Source organism: Rhinolophus ferrumequinum, chromosome 2, assembly GCF_004115265.2.
Source record: "Rhinolophus ferrumequinum isolate MPI-CBG mRhiFer1 chromosome 2, mRhiFer1_v1.p, whole genome shotgun sequence".
NCBI lineage: Eukaryota > Metazoa > Chordata > Mammalia > Chiroptera > Rhinolophidae > Rhinolophus > Rhinolophus ferrumequinum.
The window spans coordinates 48,178,390-48,193,608 of record NC_046285.1 but is presented as its reverse complement, the minus strand read 5'-3'; the positions used below and the strand labels follow the sequence as shown (position 1 = coordinate 48,193,608).

Here is a 15,219-nt window from a genome sequence, read left to right as displayed (position 1 = left end):
TCTCAGAGCAGCGAGGTTCTGTGTGATGGATGGGCAGGGTGGAACGGAGTGGAACAGAGTACGGTGGATTATGATGGAGGGAGAGGAGCGGGGCAGTCCCAGGTGATCCAGAACTCTCTACAGTTGCACAAGAAAAGATTCCTTGTTATAATTCTGGCCTTTTCATAAAAGGCCGGGGAGGGAGGAAGTAACACGGGAACAGATCCCTGCACACTAGGTAATGTATAAATGACTGATGGTATTATTGGACTTTGAATGAAGTTATTCTAAATGAGGATATGTTCTTCCATTTATATCACAAGAATTGTTTAAAAACATGGTGGTGAGTAGTAGCATTGAGAGTGGATAAATTGAGCAGGATAACAGGGCTTCTGCATGCAAAACTAGAAGCCAAGGTCCAGGAATCGGAGGCCCGTGGACAGCCATCTTTATTTTCTGGAAACCACAAAGACCCCAGCCGTATGGATCAAAGGGCCATAGGGAGAAAAGCGTTTGGCTCAGTAGAGCGCACAGTCTTCTTGACCATCACATTTGGATATTATGCACTTCTCACAGGAAATCCTAGTCTTGGGGCTGTTGGTATATGCAGGGGCTACGACAGCTGGCTGGCTCTACGGTGACCAACTTGCCCCATTTGCCAGGGACTGTCTCAGCTTTATTATTGAAAGACCCTCATTCTGGAAAGCCCCTGAGTCTCAAACATGCTGAGCTAGTCACCTAGCTGGCTCTCACGGGGGAGGGTGTCTCTGCTGCATTAAGGAGGCCAGTACAGCTACCTGCCTTGGCCATTGCCCTCAAACAAGAAGAAGCCTTCCTCAAAACAAGGATGGAACTTAGAAAATCAAAACTTTGCTGTCTTGATGTTCCAAAAATTTCCGAAGGTCTTGGTCTAGTAAAACAGCAACCAATTTTCAGCTCAAAGGCATGAAAACTGGAAGACTAGATATATATATACGTATATATATACATATATATATACGTATACATATATATATATATATATATACATGTATATATATGTTGTGTTCCCCCAAAAATAAGGCCTAGCCAGATAATCAGCTCTAATGCATCTTTTGGAGAAAAAAATTAATATTAGACCTGGTATTGTTTTACTATAAGACCCGGTATAATATAATGTAATATAATACCGGGTTTTATATTAACTTTTGCTCCAAAAGACACATTAGAGCTGATTGTCCAGCTAGGTCTTATTTTCCGGGAAACAGGGGGTGTGTGTGTGTGTGTATAATATATATAGTATATATATAACATATATATATACTATATATATTTCTATACTATATATATTATATATATATATTTCTTTTCCAATTTTTTTTCATAAGTCAGTTTCCAAAGATGGAATTCTGATGTAGATTATTTTTAAATCTTTTCCTTGGAAAGCACTTGTCCCTATCTTAGAAATGATATGCTATCTTTCCATCTGATGTAAATTTTCCCCCTATGTGTGGTCTGTTTGTTAATGTGAATTTGCTGCCCCCTCAGAAATATTGTAACTCTTTGATTTGCCTTGTTCTGGTAAGTTCCTCTCAGTCGTTTTGTTCATAGAAGAGGCGAGACTTCATTATTCCGCACCAGACAAGTGAAGACAGTCCTGGGCAGTCACGATCCAGGTGTTTGGAATCAGGGAGCCAGGATCCAGGGGGCTGCTCCGTGTGACAAGTATGAATCCTAGTCTTTCTGGGGAAGACCAGAGCTGCAAGGAAATTTGACTCCGCTGGTCAAGGACGTGAGGCCCAGAGAAGGGAAGTGCCTTGCACCAGGTCCCACAGTCATCAGTGGGCCAAGAAGTAACCTGTTCTGTGTTGGCCATGGACCCTCTGGGTTTAGAGCCTCCTGACCCAGCGCAAACCGATCTGTGCTGGATAAAGGGAACCAAGAGATGAGAGGGGTGGAGTCTGCGAGTTTGGCCGATGAGGAAGCAGCCTGTCTGAGGTTGACTCTGGATGGAGGGCTGCCGGCCTCATACACCTCTTACGGGTCCCTGAGGTCACGGTAAGCTCTTGGGGAAGAGCTGGGTGTCTCCACACTCCAGCTGGCACAACAAACAGATCAGTGACATCACCATTAATAGCCTCCTCCGGAAGAACGTGCACGTTTGCCAAGTGGTGTCATTCTCTGCAGGACTCCAGTGCCCCTGCACACAGTGAAGTTGGTCCGTCACCGTCCCTCACCTTCCTCCCCCACTCCTCACCTCCACCTGGGGCTTCAGGGTTCAGTTCAGAGTGACCCACCCAGTTTCACCGTGCTGACAGAGGGCCGGAAGCATACCCACACCACAGGGATGTACTGAGAGGGCGGATGGCCAGAGGACAGAGCAAAGCGGAATGTCTATCCAAAGTGCATGAAAATGGTCTGCGACAAGGATGGCAAAACAGAAGAGTGATTGTGGTAACAGCAGTAGGTCTCCACTGAAACCACACACATACACACACACATACGCACACACTTTTCTGTATGACTCCTTAGTGCCCTGAAATTATTTACTTTCGAAATAATCTTTTTACTGAAGCATACTGGCTTTCCAGATATTCCAAAATTGTGAGGCTTTACTGAAGTACTTGAATGTCTGAAGTTAATTCAGGAGGGAAATGGCTTTGGCCGTGTGAGGTCCAGTGGCTGACAGCTTGCCATGTGCCTGTGTACAGACGGTGTCCTCCCTCTCTCAGCAGCCAGTCTGCAGTGACATTTCTACATGGGTAGCATCTGGATGCATGAAAAGATGCTTTGGGTGCAGGAGTGGGAAGAGTTGGTTATACCTTAGTTTCTTACATTAGTCATGCCGTGAATCTTAGAAAAGGGGTGAGAAACATATTCACATGGTACATTATTGGGGATTTTGTGACCTAAACAAATCCTGTGCTTGTTAGAATCTTCACAATGCCAAGACATTTTCATCTCAAGTTCTGGCCTCCTTTTCAGCAGAAATCCCACGGTGCCTCGTCTCAGAAAAGCAAAGTGCCGTTGCTTTTCATTTCGCCGGCGCTTCTTTTTGATGCCTGGGTGTACATCGGGGAAGAGCACCGCTCCGTAACTGTGCATTCACAGGCTTGTGCTGAGGCCAGCCAGACTGTTTCTCGAAATCTCTTAAGTATCTGAATCATAAACAGAACTCAATGAGACCTTGGTGATCATCTTGTCTAACCCCCGCCTTAAACAGAGAAGGAAACTGAAGCCCGGAGAGGTTAAACGACTTGCATAAGGTCAATAGAATGCGTTTTTTCCCCTCGCATCGGAACCCGTGGGATCTGTAGTAACTATTCTCTTGACCAGTTAAAATCCTACACTAGCATTGTTTTACGAGAAACAGCCCCACTGGGCCCCGTCAGCAATAAGTCTTTGGAGCTGTCTCAGCCTGCAGTTGCTTTATATAAACTATCCCTTTTATGGGAGTTGAAGCACAGTATGAAAAGGGTTTTTGTCTCATGTTGACCTTGTTTAGTCACATTAACGCACACATTGGTTCCAGGCCCCATTCCATTCTCCGAACATCTTCTGACACACAGATAGTGCTGAGCAGAGCAAGGCTGGGCTCACTGCTCTGGCACAGCTCCGCCACTGCGGAGGCCCTCGTTTCAGGGACAGCGCTTCTCCTGAGCTGGGCTCTTCTCTCTCAGCTCCACTGCCCAGCTGGAACCAGGGACGCTGCCTGAGTCCAACCCCCGTGTCTATTTTCCAGAAAACGGGCAATGCTGTGAGAGCCATTGGAAGACTGTCCTCTATGGCAATGATCTCAGGGCTCAGTGGCAGGAAATCCTCAACAGGGTCACCAACCAGCCCGCTCAATGCAGAAAAACTAGAATCTGAAGGTAAGGCGCTCCAGGAAGATTTCCTCCAACCAGTTGGTGAAAAAGGAAGGGCTGGGGGATGGAGGGGCACTTTGAGGGTTTTTTTGAGGGGTGGGGGTTGTTTTTTGCAAAGACAAACTACAAGGATAAAATTCAGCACTACTTTCAGGTTGCTCTGACAACAGTTACTAAGTCTGTTAATTACTCTTTAATTGTTTAACCTTAGGTTTAACGACTTGCAGCGGGAAAACTATTATTTGTCTAATTGAACTAGATGACCTCTGCTATTATTTCCCTTATATTGTACATAAGAATTAGCAAAGACTGTATTAAAAGTTTCCTTTTTTTCTCTCATTACAAAAGTGATACTTAATATGTTGACAGGCAAACATAAAATTTAAGTCACATGTAGTAGTGTACTTTTTAAAAATATCCTATTTTTGTACCATCTTTGTGTTTTTCTTTTAAACAAAAATTAACTCAGTCCATATTCGTTTGCGACTTTTCATGCTGCGGAAACGTCATCTGAACTGGGTAGACTGATTGGCAGCCCCCCACCCCCACCCCACCCCAGACCAGTACAGTAAGTTTCTTGCCCACCCCCACCCCCCCCCACCCCCCGCCTTGGAGACACTGCTCCATCCATCAGCTCAGTGAGTGCCTCTGCCTCAGTCTGCTTCAGATGCATGCAGGGCAGGGTCTGTCCCTTATCTTCTTGAGGTGCCTCATTTGGCCAGAGACACCCCTCCACCCCCCACTGCCTGGTGCTGTTGGTATCCAAACGTGAGAGGCTGAGCCGAGATCCCTTTTGCACAAAGGCAGTGTCATTGGTGAGGCAGCTCGCTGGGCCTCTCTGATGTCACCAGGGATGGAGCCTGCAGCACATGGGTCTGTTCCCTCCGGATCCGCTCCTGCCATTCCCAGATGATCCACAAATAGCCTGAAGGGGAGGGAGAGAATATAGGAGCCCCTCCAAGTTCCGGCTTTTCCCTGGACCACTCCCAAAACCCAGTCCCCAGTCATAAGTGAGGACAATAGAACTGCTGGCAAGTCAGAGATGACTCGAGGACTGGCTCCTCCCTTCTGAGGAACAGGGAAGGGCCTGCCGCTGCAGGAGGACGACGAGGGGTACAGATCAGGAAGGCTGGAGTGCTTCCCTCCTTCTTAGATACCTTCAATTAAATCTTAAAACAGCATGAAATGCAGCCAAAAAGCCTTTTTAAAGATGATTTCTTTTTTCAACCTGTCAGCATAAGGAAAGGGGGGAGTCCAAACATTTCTCCAGTTTGGTCACAGTTCTCTCTTCTGCCAAAACCATTTGGCAGCAGGACAGCGTATCCCCAGGAGGAAGGTGTGTGTATGATTCAGTCCTCTAAGCTGCATTATTTGCTACATTCGAGTTACTCTTTAAGGAAAAATGTAAAAGTCAGCTTTTTTAAACTAAGGAAGAAGAGAGAACAAGGGATGAAGAAATGACCATGTGTGCTCCTCCCGGTTTTCTAGGAGATGTCTCCCAAGCTTTCCTGGAGGCTGTTGCCGAGGAAAAGCCACATGTGAAACCGTATTTCTCTAAGACCATTCGTGATTTAGAAGTTGTGGAAGGAAGTGCTGCTAGATTTGACTGCAAGATCGAAGGTAAGTTGTAGCTGTTCTTCCCTTGACTACAAAAGGGGTTTGGCTGGCTAATGGGCCCCAACTGTGTGCCCTGGGCAAGATGTCGGTTCTGGGCAGCCTGGGAAAATTAGGAACAACCAGGCTGTGAGGGTAACTGGGTCAGGAGGAGGTGGCCCCATGCTGCCCCTCCACCCGCTCAAGGTTAGCACCATTCAGTGACTTACCTAGGGGCACATTTGATGTTTCACTTACTTACATCAGCCACTTGGGTCTACTTGACATAGACCCAAGTTAAAGGTGGTTTCCCATGGACGTCTTTGGCTACGGAACATGCTTAATGAAATAAAGTTTGCAAGCTTCTGGGAAGCATGTGCCTACAAAAGGCTCTCAAAGGGAGGTTGGCGCAAAGAGCATAGGATGTGGAGTTGGGGGTTGATCTAACTTCTGAGCCTCAGGCCCTCACACGTAAGGTGATGTCTAATGCGCTGAGTGTCTCTGGGGATTCTGGGAGATGACATATGTGAAAAGGGAAACCTTTTAAGTCTTTTAAAGATGTCATGGAATCTTGGGAAAAGCTGTGGGCTTGGTAAGTGCAGAGAGAGTATGCAGTGTGACTTCAAACTGAGGAAAGTTGGGACCCAGGCCCCGTACCATCTTCCCCACGCTTCTCTGTCTGCCGGGAATAAAGTGGCCGTAAGTTTTTGGAGCTCAATTGACCTTAAGGGATCTTAGCATAGCACCTGAGAAATTAGCAACGTTGGTGACACAAAGCATTTCAGTTACCACAGAATGCAACATTCTAGAAAGACAAAGGGCAAGATCAGACAGGCTTCGAGTCTGTGACTGCCGTGTGCCAACTAGCGTAGAGGGTTAGCTCCCATTTCAGTCTGACCAAATAAAGCACAGAGGTTCATTAAGCAACATTTCTAAGCCTGTGTGGCACAGGACAGCAGTCAGAACCAGTCGTGGCTCCCACTTCGGAAGAGTCTCCAGCAATATGACTAGATAATGCCTTTTGGGTCAAGTAACCCAAAGTTAGGGATGAAAAAACAATTTTTGTCCTGCATCATTTTAGTACCCACCACAATCTTTCTTTCTTTTCATTCAGTTTAAAAAAATGTGACGTGCTCCCTTTGCTAGTGTGAAAGTGCTCAGATTGGGGGTTCTGCTGAAAGCTCTGGGGCCACTGCTTATAACCCCACCATCACCACAGTCTTTGGGTCTTCTGAAGATCTTTCATTTTTCCTTTGTCTATTTAAAAAACATTATTATAACATGATTGTCATCTTTGTACTTACTTTTTTCCCTTTGGGATTATTTCTTTGGTATTTGTACAACTTTGACTGGAGGGCTGAGGAGAAATTAAAGTAGTTGGACACTGTTTTGATTAAAACAAAATTCCACTTGAAAAGAATGTTAGAATTTTTTATGTTCTTATATGCAATTTTTATGCTGGTTGGAGTTACAATTATTTTCCTGTAAAAATATTTCTTCAAATTATATATTTTAAAGGCATATCATAGATAGATAGATAGATGTAGATACATAGATAGATAATTTTTAATGCTGAACTTTGAAGAAACATGATTACGTCATAAGATTAAGCTAATCAATGTGCGATTTGCAGTTATCTACAGGCAGATTTTCTGTCTTTGGGTCAGACTAAGACAAATATTGCTTTATTTTTCTTAGCAATATTATCAGCTCCTCTAACTTATGTTTTATAGAGCTGTTATCAGCTTTGAGTTGTAATTTATATACCATACAATTTACCCATTTTAAGTGTACAATTCCTCAGTTATTGTTAGTAAATTTACAGAATTGCAATCATCACTACAGTCCAATTTTAGAATATTTCCATCACCCCCAAAAGATTCCTTGTGCCCATTTGTTCTGAATCTTATTTTTTATTTAAATTTATTTACATTCAACTTTTATACAAGATGAAAAATTTTCTTTTAATCCCAGAAGATATTTAGCTCTAGGCTGGTAGTTGGAGACGGGGCAGTGGTCCAGGTAGTACTCTGTATCTGTATAAAGGTGGGAGGTCGTGCAAGCCCCACGTGGACGGGAAATGGGATGACTGCAGATTACCTTATGTGGGGTTTCACATATTAGTATAGACCATACTTTCCCATATTCAAATGTAAGTATCAAAACGGATGCTAAAAGCCAACATCATTTTTTTTTTTCCTTTACCATCTGAATCAATAGAGGTAGCTTGGGAGTTGCGTGCATAAATTGATAGGAAATTTTGAATAACAGTTTGTGCTCCTTGTGCTCTCTCCCTGTGATGCAGGATACCCAGACCCCGAGGTCGTCTGGTTCAAGGACGACCAGTCGATCAGGGAGTCCCGCCACTTCCAGATAGACTACGATGAGGATGGGAACTGCTCTTTAATCATTAGCGATGTTTGCGGGGATGACGACGCCAAGTACACCTGCAAGGCTGTCAACAGTCTTGGAGAAGCCACCTGCACAGCGGAGCTCATTGTGGAAACCATGGAGGAAGGAGAAGGAGAAGGGGAAGAGGAGGAAGAGGAAGAGTGAAACAAAGCCAGAGAGAAGCAGTTTCTAAGTCATATTACAAAGACAATTTCTCCAAAACTCAAAAAATCCAAGATAGTAAAAGCACCTAGTGTGGTAGATGATTTAGTTAGGTCACGTGGGGGTCGGTTCTTCAGCAACGGCAGTTGATACCCAGCAGCGTCATTGATGGGCATTAATTTGAGTTGGCTGGTACGTAAGATACTAGTTCACCTAGATGTCATTTTGGGAAATCACCAATCACTTGCCTGAGCAGTTGATTTTAGAGAGAAAATAATCCAAAGTCACGAATTCCCCAACTGAAAGCAGTCATCAAAAATAAGGCCCTGCAGCCACAGCCCAGCCCAGAGCGTCCCTGGCGATGGAGCTCTCCCCTTGCCAGCTCCTAACTCTGGGAACAGGGTCTTCTCCAGTACTGCAGCCCTTCATTCGGAAAGCAGTCGAGCCATTTTAACTTACGAGGCACATTTTATTCCAAAGTGTACTGTAGACATTCAGACTTTTCATTTCCCCCTTTCTACCTGCCAGTTTTTCTGGAAGTGAATCTGCCATGAGTTTAAGCACTAAGAACATTACTTCTTAGATTCTGAAGACAGGTCCCCCGCTCATGGATGGCTGCCTTCCCTAGGAAAACAGAATCTCCTTTCTTCCCAAATCCATAGGAAATCTAAACTTATCCCCTCTTTGCAGATGTCTAGCAGCTTCAGACATTTTTACAAGAACCCGTGAAAAGAAATCCTTGTTAATGTGCTTTTCTTCTGAAACCAGGATTCATATTTGTGCTGTTATCGATCAGCTTTGCATGTGTGGTAAAGATTTTTCTGTTTGAATGTATGAAAAACCAGTTTGGTTAAAAGTTACCCTTATTTATTGGCCACTATGAAACAGATTGCAACTGATGACGAGCTGTAGAACTCTACATACTTTGGAGTCTCCTTCAGTTTAATACACCTTCCTTGTAAACACTCTCCAGAGAGCGCTCCCTACATTTCGGGTTCCACAATGGTTTTTTTCTTGAATGTGCAGCAATCATGCCTTGCCCCCAACCTATATTCTTAGACCTGAAAATACACTCAGACTTGCATCTTTAGAAATTGTTAACTTTCTTTCACTACATTGGCACTTAAAATTTTCTTTATAAAACTTTTTGGAGGTCATAAACAAAGACCATAAACTAATATGCCTAATACATTTCCTGTGCGTGTGTGTATAACATTCCAGATACTTTCTTCTTTTCCACTGTTTGTAAAATGCCGCAATTTAATATTTCAAGGGACTTTCTAATAGTTCCTTTAGAACCAATTTTAAATTACTTCAGTGCAATCCTACACATTATCAACATTAGAATTTTGATATTGCTTAGTCTTATGTTATCGTCCATTCTATCTTACCTGCTTTTTGCTGCTAGTTTCCAATTGCCAGTATTGTTTTGCTTTTAAACAGTTACAATATTTTTCATGATAGCCACTGTATTGCCACAGTTTATTATACCAAAGGGTGTTTAATTTGATTTAGAGCATTCAAAGCTTTTTTTCATCACTTTTAATTGTGTTAGACTATAATCTGTGTGTGCGTGTATGTTGTATGTGTGTGCGCATGTGTGGTGTGTACGTTTGTTTACAGGTTTTCAATGCCTTCCTGAAATTGTGTTAATGTTCTCCCAGTTTATTATGCCATCAGAATGGTACATGAGAACACTACAACTGTAGTTAGCTCACAATTTTTAAATAAAGGATACCACAGTGCATGCTTTTTGTTCAGTCTTTGCAGAACTTCTCTTTCTTCCCATGCCACCAGTTGTGGACGACCCAGATAGATCTTGGAAACTAAAAACAAATGCTGTGCGCACAAATGGCTTATATGGTTGTATTTTTACTAAGGAACAGAATGACTTAGGTAGTTTTTGTTTATACTCGGTAGCCTAATTTGCACATTTAGTGCAAAATTTCTCTCGAGCATCAGTTTGGTTCAATTACATTCTAGATAGCTATAGTATCCTCATCATGCTAAATCTATATAACCTTTTCAGCATGTGACAGAATCGTAACCATCATTAATATTATTTACCAGAGCTTGGTTTGCATTTGTAACTTAGATGTAATTTATTATTAGCAGCTACGTGCTATCTTTTCATGTCTTGATATGGAAGCATTTGTTATCACTAAACTGTCATTCCTGCTTTTTATAGGAAGTCTGTTATCAGATATCAGATGGTGACTCCCCCGTGTCTTGAGTGGCCAAATATTGTAGATATTGTAGAAAGAATTAAGACATGTCATCAAGTGTTGGACTAGATGATTCTGTGATTCCACAGTGTAGTCGGGAAAGAAAAAATCCATTCTCCAGTTAATAAATATTTAAATTTTTTCATTTTTTTTAGACAACCACAATCTACAAAGTTTCCTAGTGAGAAAAATTTATTATTTTTAAAGAAAAGGACTTGTTATTCCTTGCTAGTGAAAAATGTACCATATATATTCTGCACCAGGAAAAATAACAAATACATTTTCTTCCTTTCCATTTCATTCCAAACATATAAAAAGCAATCCATTCATTGTTCCTTGCATTGCAGAGCTTGACATTAAATGGTATTTCTATATATAACTAAAAAGACATGCTGACTGTTGTCAGCTGGAACTTAATTTATATAAAGTCTCTTTTCATTTTTCTCAAAATGTCTGAATTTGACTTTTCACATCTTACCTGCTTTTGATAAATCTGTACAATGAGTATAAAGGAGGTAAAGGGTAATTGAATTCTAAAGAATCGTAATTCTCCACTTTTCAAGAAAATAAAAGTAATACTACTTTCTTTACTTCTTGAGAACGCCTTCTCTGTATTGGAACACGAAGGCTAGTACTGTCTGTGGCAGTCATTACTGAGGCTCTTTGCCCCCGGCACACAATTAGGTCTGCATTCCTGGCTCCCAGGCTAGGTGGGACTGTGTGACAGGTCCTGGTCATTGAGCTGTAAGCAGGGTGATGTGCATCCGCTCTGGGCCAGAGCATTTACGTACTGGTGCAAACGTCTCCGTAATCACTGCCAACGTGTGAGATGGGGGCTGCTTTATCTACCAACCACCCCAAATGGGTGCATAACACAAACCAGAAATAAATCACCAGCATTATTACTGTAACATAACCTAAACTACCTTGTGATAAAGTCATCACCATATTCTAGATCTGTTCTGACCCATATGTAACCATGTGTCACAAGTGGCTATTTAAACGCGAATTAATTTTTTAAAAAATAAAGCTTAAAATTCAGTTCCTCAGTTGCACCAGCCACATTTCAAGTGTCCCATAGTCACATATGATTATAGTGGCTACGTGTTGGACAGCACAGATTAGAACTTTCTGTAAAGTTCAATCAGACAGCACTATTCTAGATGGACTAGGAAGAAAAAAGAAACTCCAAATTTTACATTAAATATAGCTGTCACTTTTCAAATTACTATGAAATTAAAACTTAAAAGTTTGTGTGAAATCAATCTGGAGAATAAATGTGGTCTAGAGTTTCATCAATTGTATTGGATAATATAAACTCAATACTTAGGTTATCGTATTTGATTATTTATATTCTTTTTTTCCCCACTTTTTAAGACATTATTTTAAAGTACCAGTTTTGTGCTTCTCACCACAAAATCTAAATAGACCTCCAATTCACAAGCAATTACTAGATTACTTGTGATATGAAACAACCAGCTACACCAAAAATCTCCTGTTTTTGAAACTTGAAGCTATTTGAGATAGGGGGACACCCAATGGCGACATACGAGACAGATGCAAAGAAGGGTCACTGGGGCAGGATTTCCTTGACAGTGGAGGTGGGGGGCATCCTGACAATCATGTTAAATTCAATGAATTTGATCATAACACCCTTCCCATTGGAATTAGAAATACCCAGGAGATCTATAGCGTTTGAAGACAACATTAAATTTTTAACTGCTGGTTTGAAATTTTAGCCCACAGGCCTTGCCTGTGTTCCCAAAGCTCACACATTGCAGGAAAGGCTTCATGTCGTCCCAATAGTGATCACACAGAAGCATATGATAAATCTTCACATTGTTTGACTCTCTGTGACTACACTATTTCCAGTTAGAGATAACTAAGGAAGAAGGAGGTTACAAATTAACCTAAGTCGATTTGGTCACTCACATTTATCAGCTTCTTTTAGGCAGACATCAGGTAGCCTCCGAAAATCAGGATAGGTCGAGCTATAGGGTTTCTCCACAGCCTAGCTCCACATGGTATTTCACAGGGAAAGATAGCCTCAGGCCAAATTCATCAAACGTTTATTAGCAAGCAGTTGTACAGCCTATTCCATAAACTCCATGAAGTCCCAGATCTGCCTCTCCAGAAAGCAGTTTATCTGTTCACTTAAGGCAAATGCTGCAGGATACTAGGGCAGGATCTAGCCAACCCGGTTAATCAGCCAAATAGTTCCAGCTGTACATCTTACTGGAGCTGTGTGGCTCACATGTCTCAGCTTCCTCACCTGTAAAATTATAGTAACAATCGTTCCTACCTCATAAGTTGTAATAAAAATTCAATCAGCTCCTGCACGGTACCCCATCTTTATGGCAAGCCCCTTTTATGTTGGCACTCGGATGTTACACTATGTGTCATGCATGGCGACCTGCGGGGTCTCAGCTCCCGCTCCCCACACAAGAACACAGGATATGGTGAGGCCAAAAAGGAACACCCACGGAGCCACAGGTAGGGGAGTCATACCACTATAGTCTCACTGGAGGCTGGATTCACACGACGTGCGACCTGCTGTCCACTATTCTGCCAACTGACCGACTCTCTGATGTCCCTCGACTCTCCTCCACTCCCCAACGTAGCCGCAGCAGTTATATTAGTGACCAATGGCTCACTGGTTACAGCTGACGGCCAACTAGCCACAGCTGATGGCCACCTACTACCCGAGCCAGCACCCCTCCATGTGAGGCCGAGAGCCTGGAAACTGCTCTCTGGGGCTCTGTCCCCACACTGACATAGTGTGGGGACAGAGCCAGGAGTGCAGTTTCCAGGTTCTCGGCCTCACGTGGAAAGGTGCTGGCTAAGGTAGTAAATGGCCATCAACTGTGATTGGATGGCCATCAGCTGTGGCTAGTCGGCCGTCAGCTGTAACTAGTGAGCCATTGGCCACTAATATAACTGCTGTGGCTACACTAGCAGAAAATGGGGGCTACGAAGAAGATGGTGGCTGAGCTGGCAAGAGCGGATTGCAGCTAGCAGGTGAGATTGGTTGGCAGAGAGAAGTAGATGGCAGGTTTCAGATCCTGGGGCTCCTGCTTCCTGTGTCTCCAACCCAGCCACCAGCGAGAATATAGTGGTATGACTGCCCTATCTATGGTTCCGTGGGTGTTCCTTTTTGGTCTCACCATATCCTGTGTTCTTATGAGGGAGCGGGACTAGAGACCCCGCTTGACGACACCCCGCGTGACAGTCAGAAACATCCTCTGACAGTCCTCAAGGAACTGATTATACTTCTGCAGAATCAAAACAAGTATGTGAGAAAGTTGCATACTTCATAAAACTTTCATGATATAAAAGGATACTTTTACATAACGAAAGATGAAAAGAATTATTTAAATTCCACCCACCTCCCAATAAAGAATCTTCAAAACAACGTTCCCATGCAATTGTACAAAAAATAATTGCTGTGATTAGGACATGCTACAACTGCCCTCTTGTTCTAAGGAAAATTTTAACTGCCAGTTCCTAAATACTCTCTACTTCATAGCCAAAGAAGAAAAGCTCATCTGACTCCATAAGTCTTATTTTCCAATGAAGAAGAAATTTCTCAGGTAAGCTTGACTTGAAACAAATCGCAGTTAACCTTTACTCCACAGGGTGCCTAATTTTTCATTGATATTTACAGAAGCTAACTCACATTGACTTGTTTCTGACAGCTTATTAGCCACAGATCAGTGGGGCTCTGCCACGCAGTCCCAGGAATAGGCTGGAGAGAGATCCTTTTCAAATGGTCTAGAAAGCTCAAAATGGAGGCTTCCTAATGTCTACAGACCAGATCAGGGTTTAAAAAACGGGAAGCTACCATGGTAGAGAAAAGGCCAAATATGAACTACTAAAGACAAGCAGTAACTCTGTTCTCATCGGAATTCCCATTAAACTGAGATTACGGGAACAATATATACGTTTTTAAAAAATTACAAATATGGGAGAAGACAGATGAGAAATATCAGAAGTCTGGAAGACGGAAGGCAAACGAATGAGTGGGTAAGCGAATTAGAGCAGAGAAGCTGAAACCTGATTTCCTGTAAAGGAGGAAGCCAATACGAAGGCAAGTCTGTTTTGCCCTGAAGAATCCCCAAAAGCTAGAGACTGGAGGAACCAGGTAGCTACAAAGGGGAGCCTCAAAGGGAATGTCAGGTATCAATTCACTGATTCACAAACCAAGGCCTTTAAGGTCAAAGCAGATCAAAAGTCCAATTCGGAGCCGAGGCAGAGGTAGGATGGGAAAATTAGCAGTTGGGACTGCATGGGTCCAGAGCCCAAGAGGTTATTCTGAACATGTCAATAGTATCCTCAGTCAAAGTACAGAAAAAGAGCCAGATCCTAGAAAAGCATTTGCTTGTTTGAGTTTTTAAAGACAGATAAGCTTCTTTAAATTGGTTGTCCGAGAAGCCAAATTGTTGGGCTTTCAATAATGTACCCTCTTTATGAAATGTCTTATATTCAGTTATTTAAAGTAGAAGCTCGGTTAACTAATGTCTGTTTAATCCAACTTGCCCAACTTAACCACAATTTTCATTTCCTCTGTAAATTAACTGATGCCCACATACTTCTCTTCCCACTGAGCTGTACATTTACCAAGCATCAGTTGGGTTTGTTCTTAAATTTACTTGACGCCAGTTCTACTTATAATTACATAATTTAATTACGTGTAATATAAACCAACAGAAACAGGGTGCCAAAGGTAAGAGTAATTGTTTCTATGGAAACTAAATTGAGACGAGTGGTCGTACATGGCCGTTTGAACACTTACATTCATGTCCTGTCTCCCTAAACCTCACTAAGATGAAAGGAAAGGGCTAAAGGGCACAACTGCTAAGGGCAAAGAATGAGAGGTGATACATACACAGACTCGAGTTGTTGACAAAATTTTGGGATAGAATAATTGGTAATTAAGTTTCAACTTTTTCTACTCTATAAGTGTCTGCAAGGGAGAAAGCCTCAAAAAGCACGCTGAGTCCTGCCACATAGAAAGAGACAAAAGT

General features: G+C 42.6%; 1 protein-coding gene across 1 annotated transcript in view; it reads left to right on the top strand.

Moving 5' to 3' along the window:
• The window catches only part of MYLK (myosin light chain kinase), a 173,416-nt gene extending 163,686 nt beyond the window's left edge, over nt 1-9,730 (top strand). Inside the window, exons 30-32 of the mRNA XM_033090623.1 lie at nt 3,701-3,830; nt 5,313-5,444; nt 7,723-9,730. Of these exons, the coding sequence (XP_032946514.1) occupies nt 3,701-3,830; nt 5,313-5,444; nt 7,723-7,973 (513 nt within the window). The 3' untranslated portion in view covers nt 7,974-9,730. The remainder of the gene's footprint in view (nt 1-3,700; nt 3,831-5,312; nt 5,445-7,722) is intronic.
• Nucleotides 9,731-15,219: the final 5,489 nt, after the last annotated feature.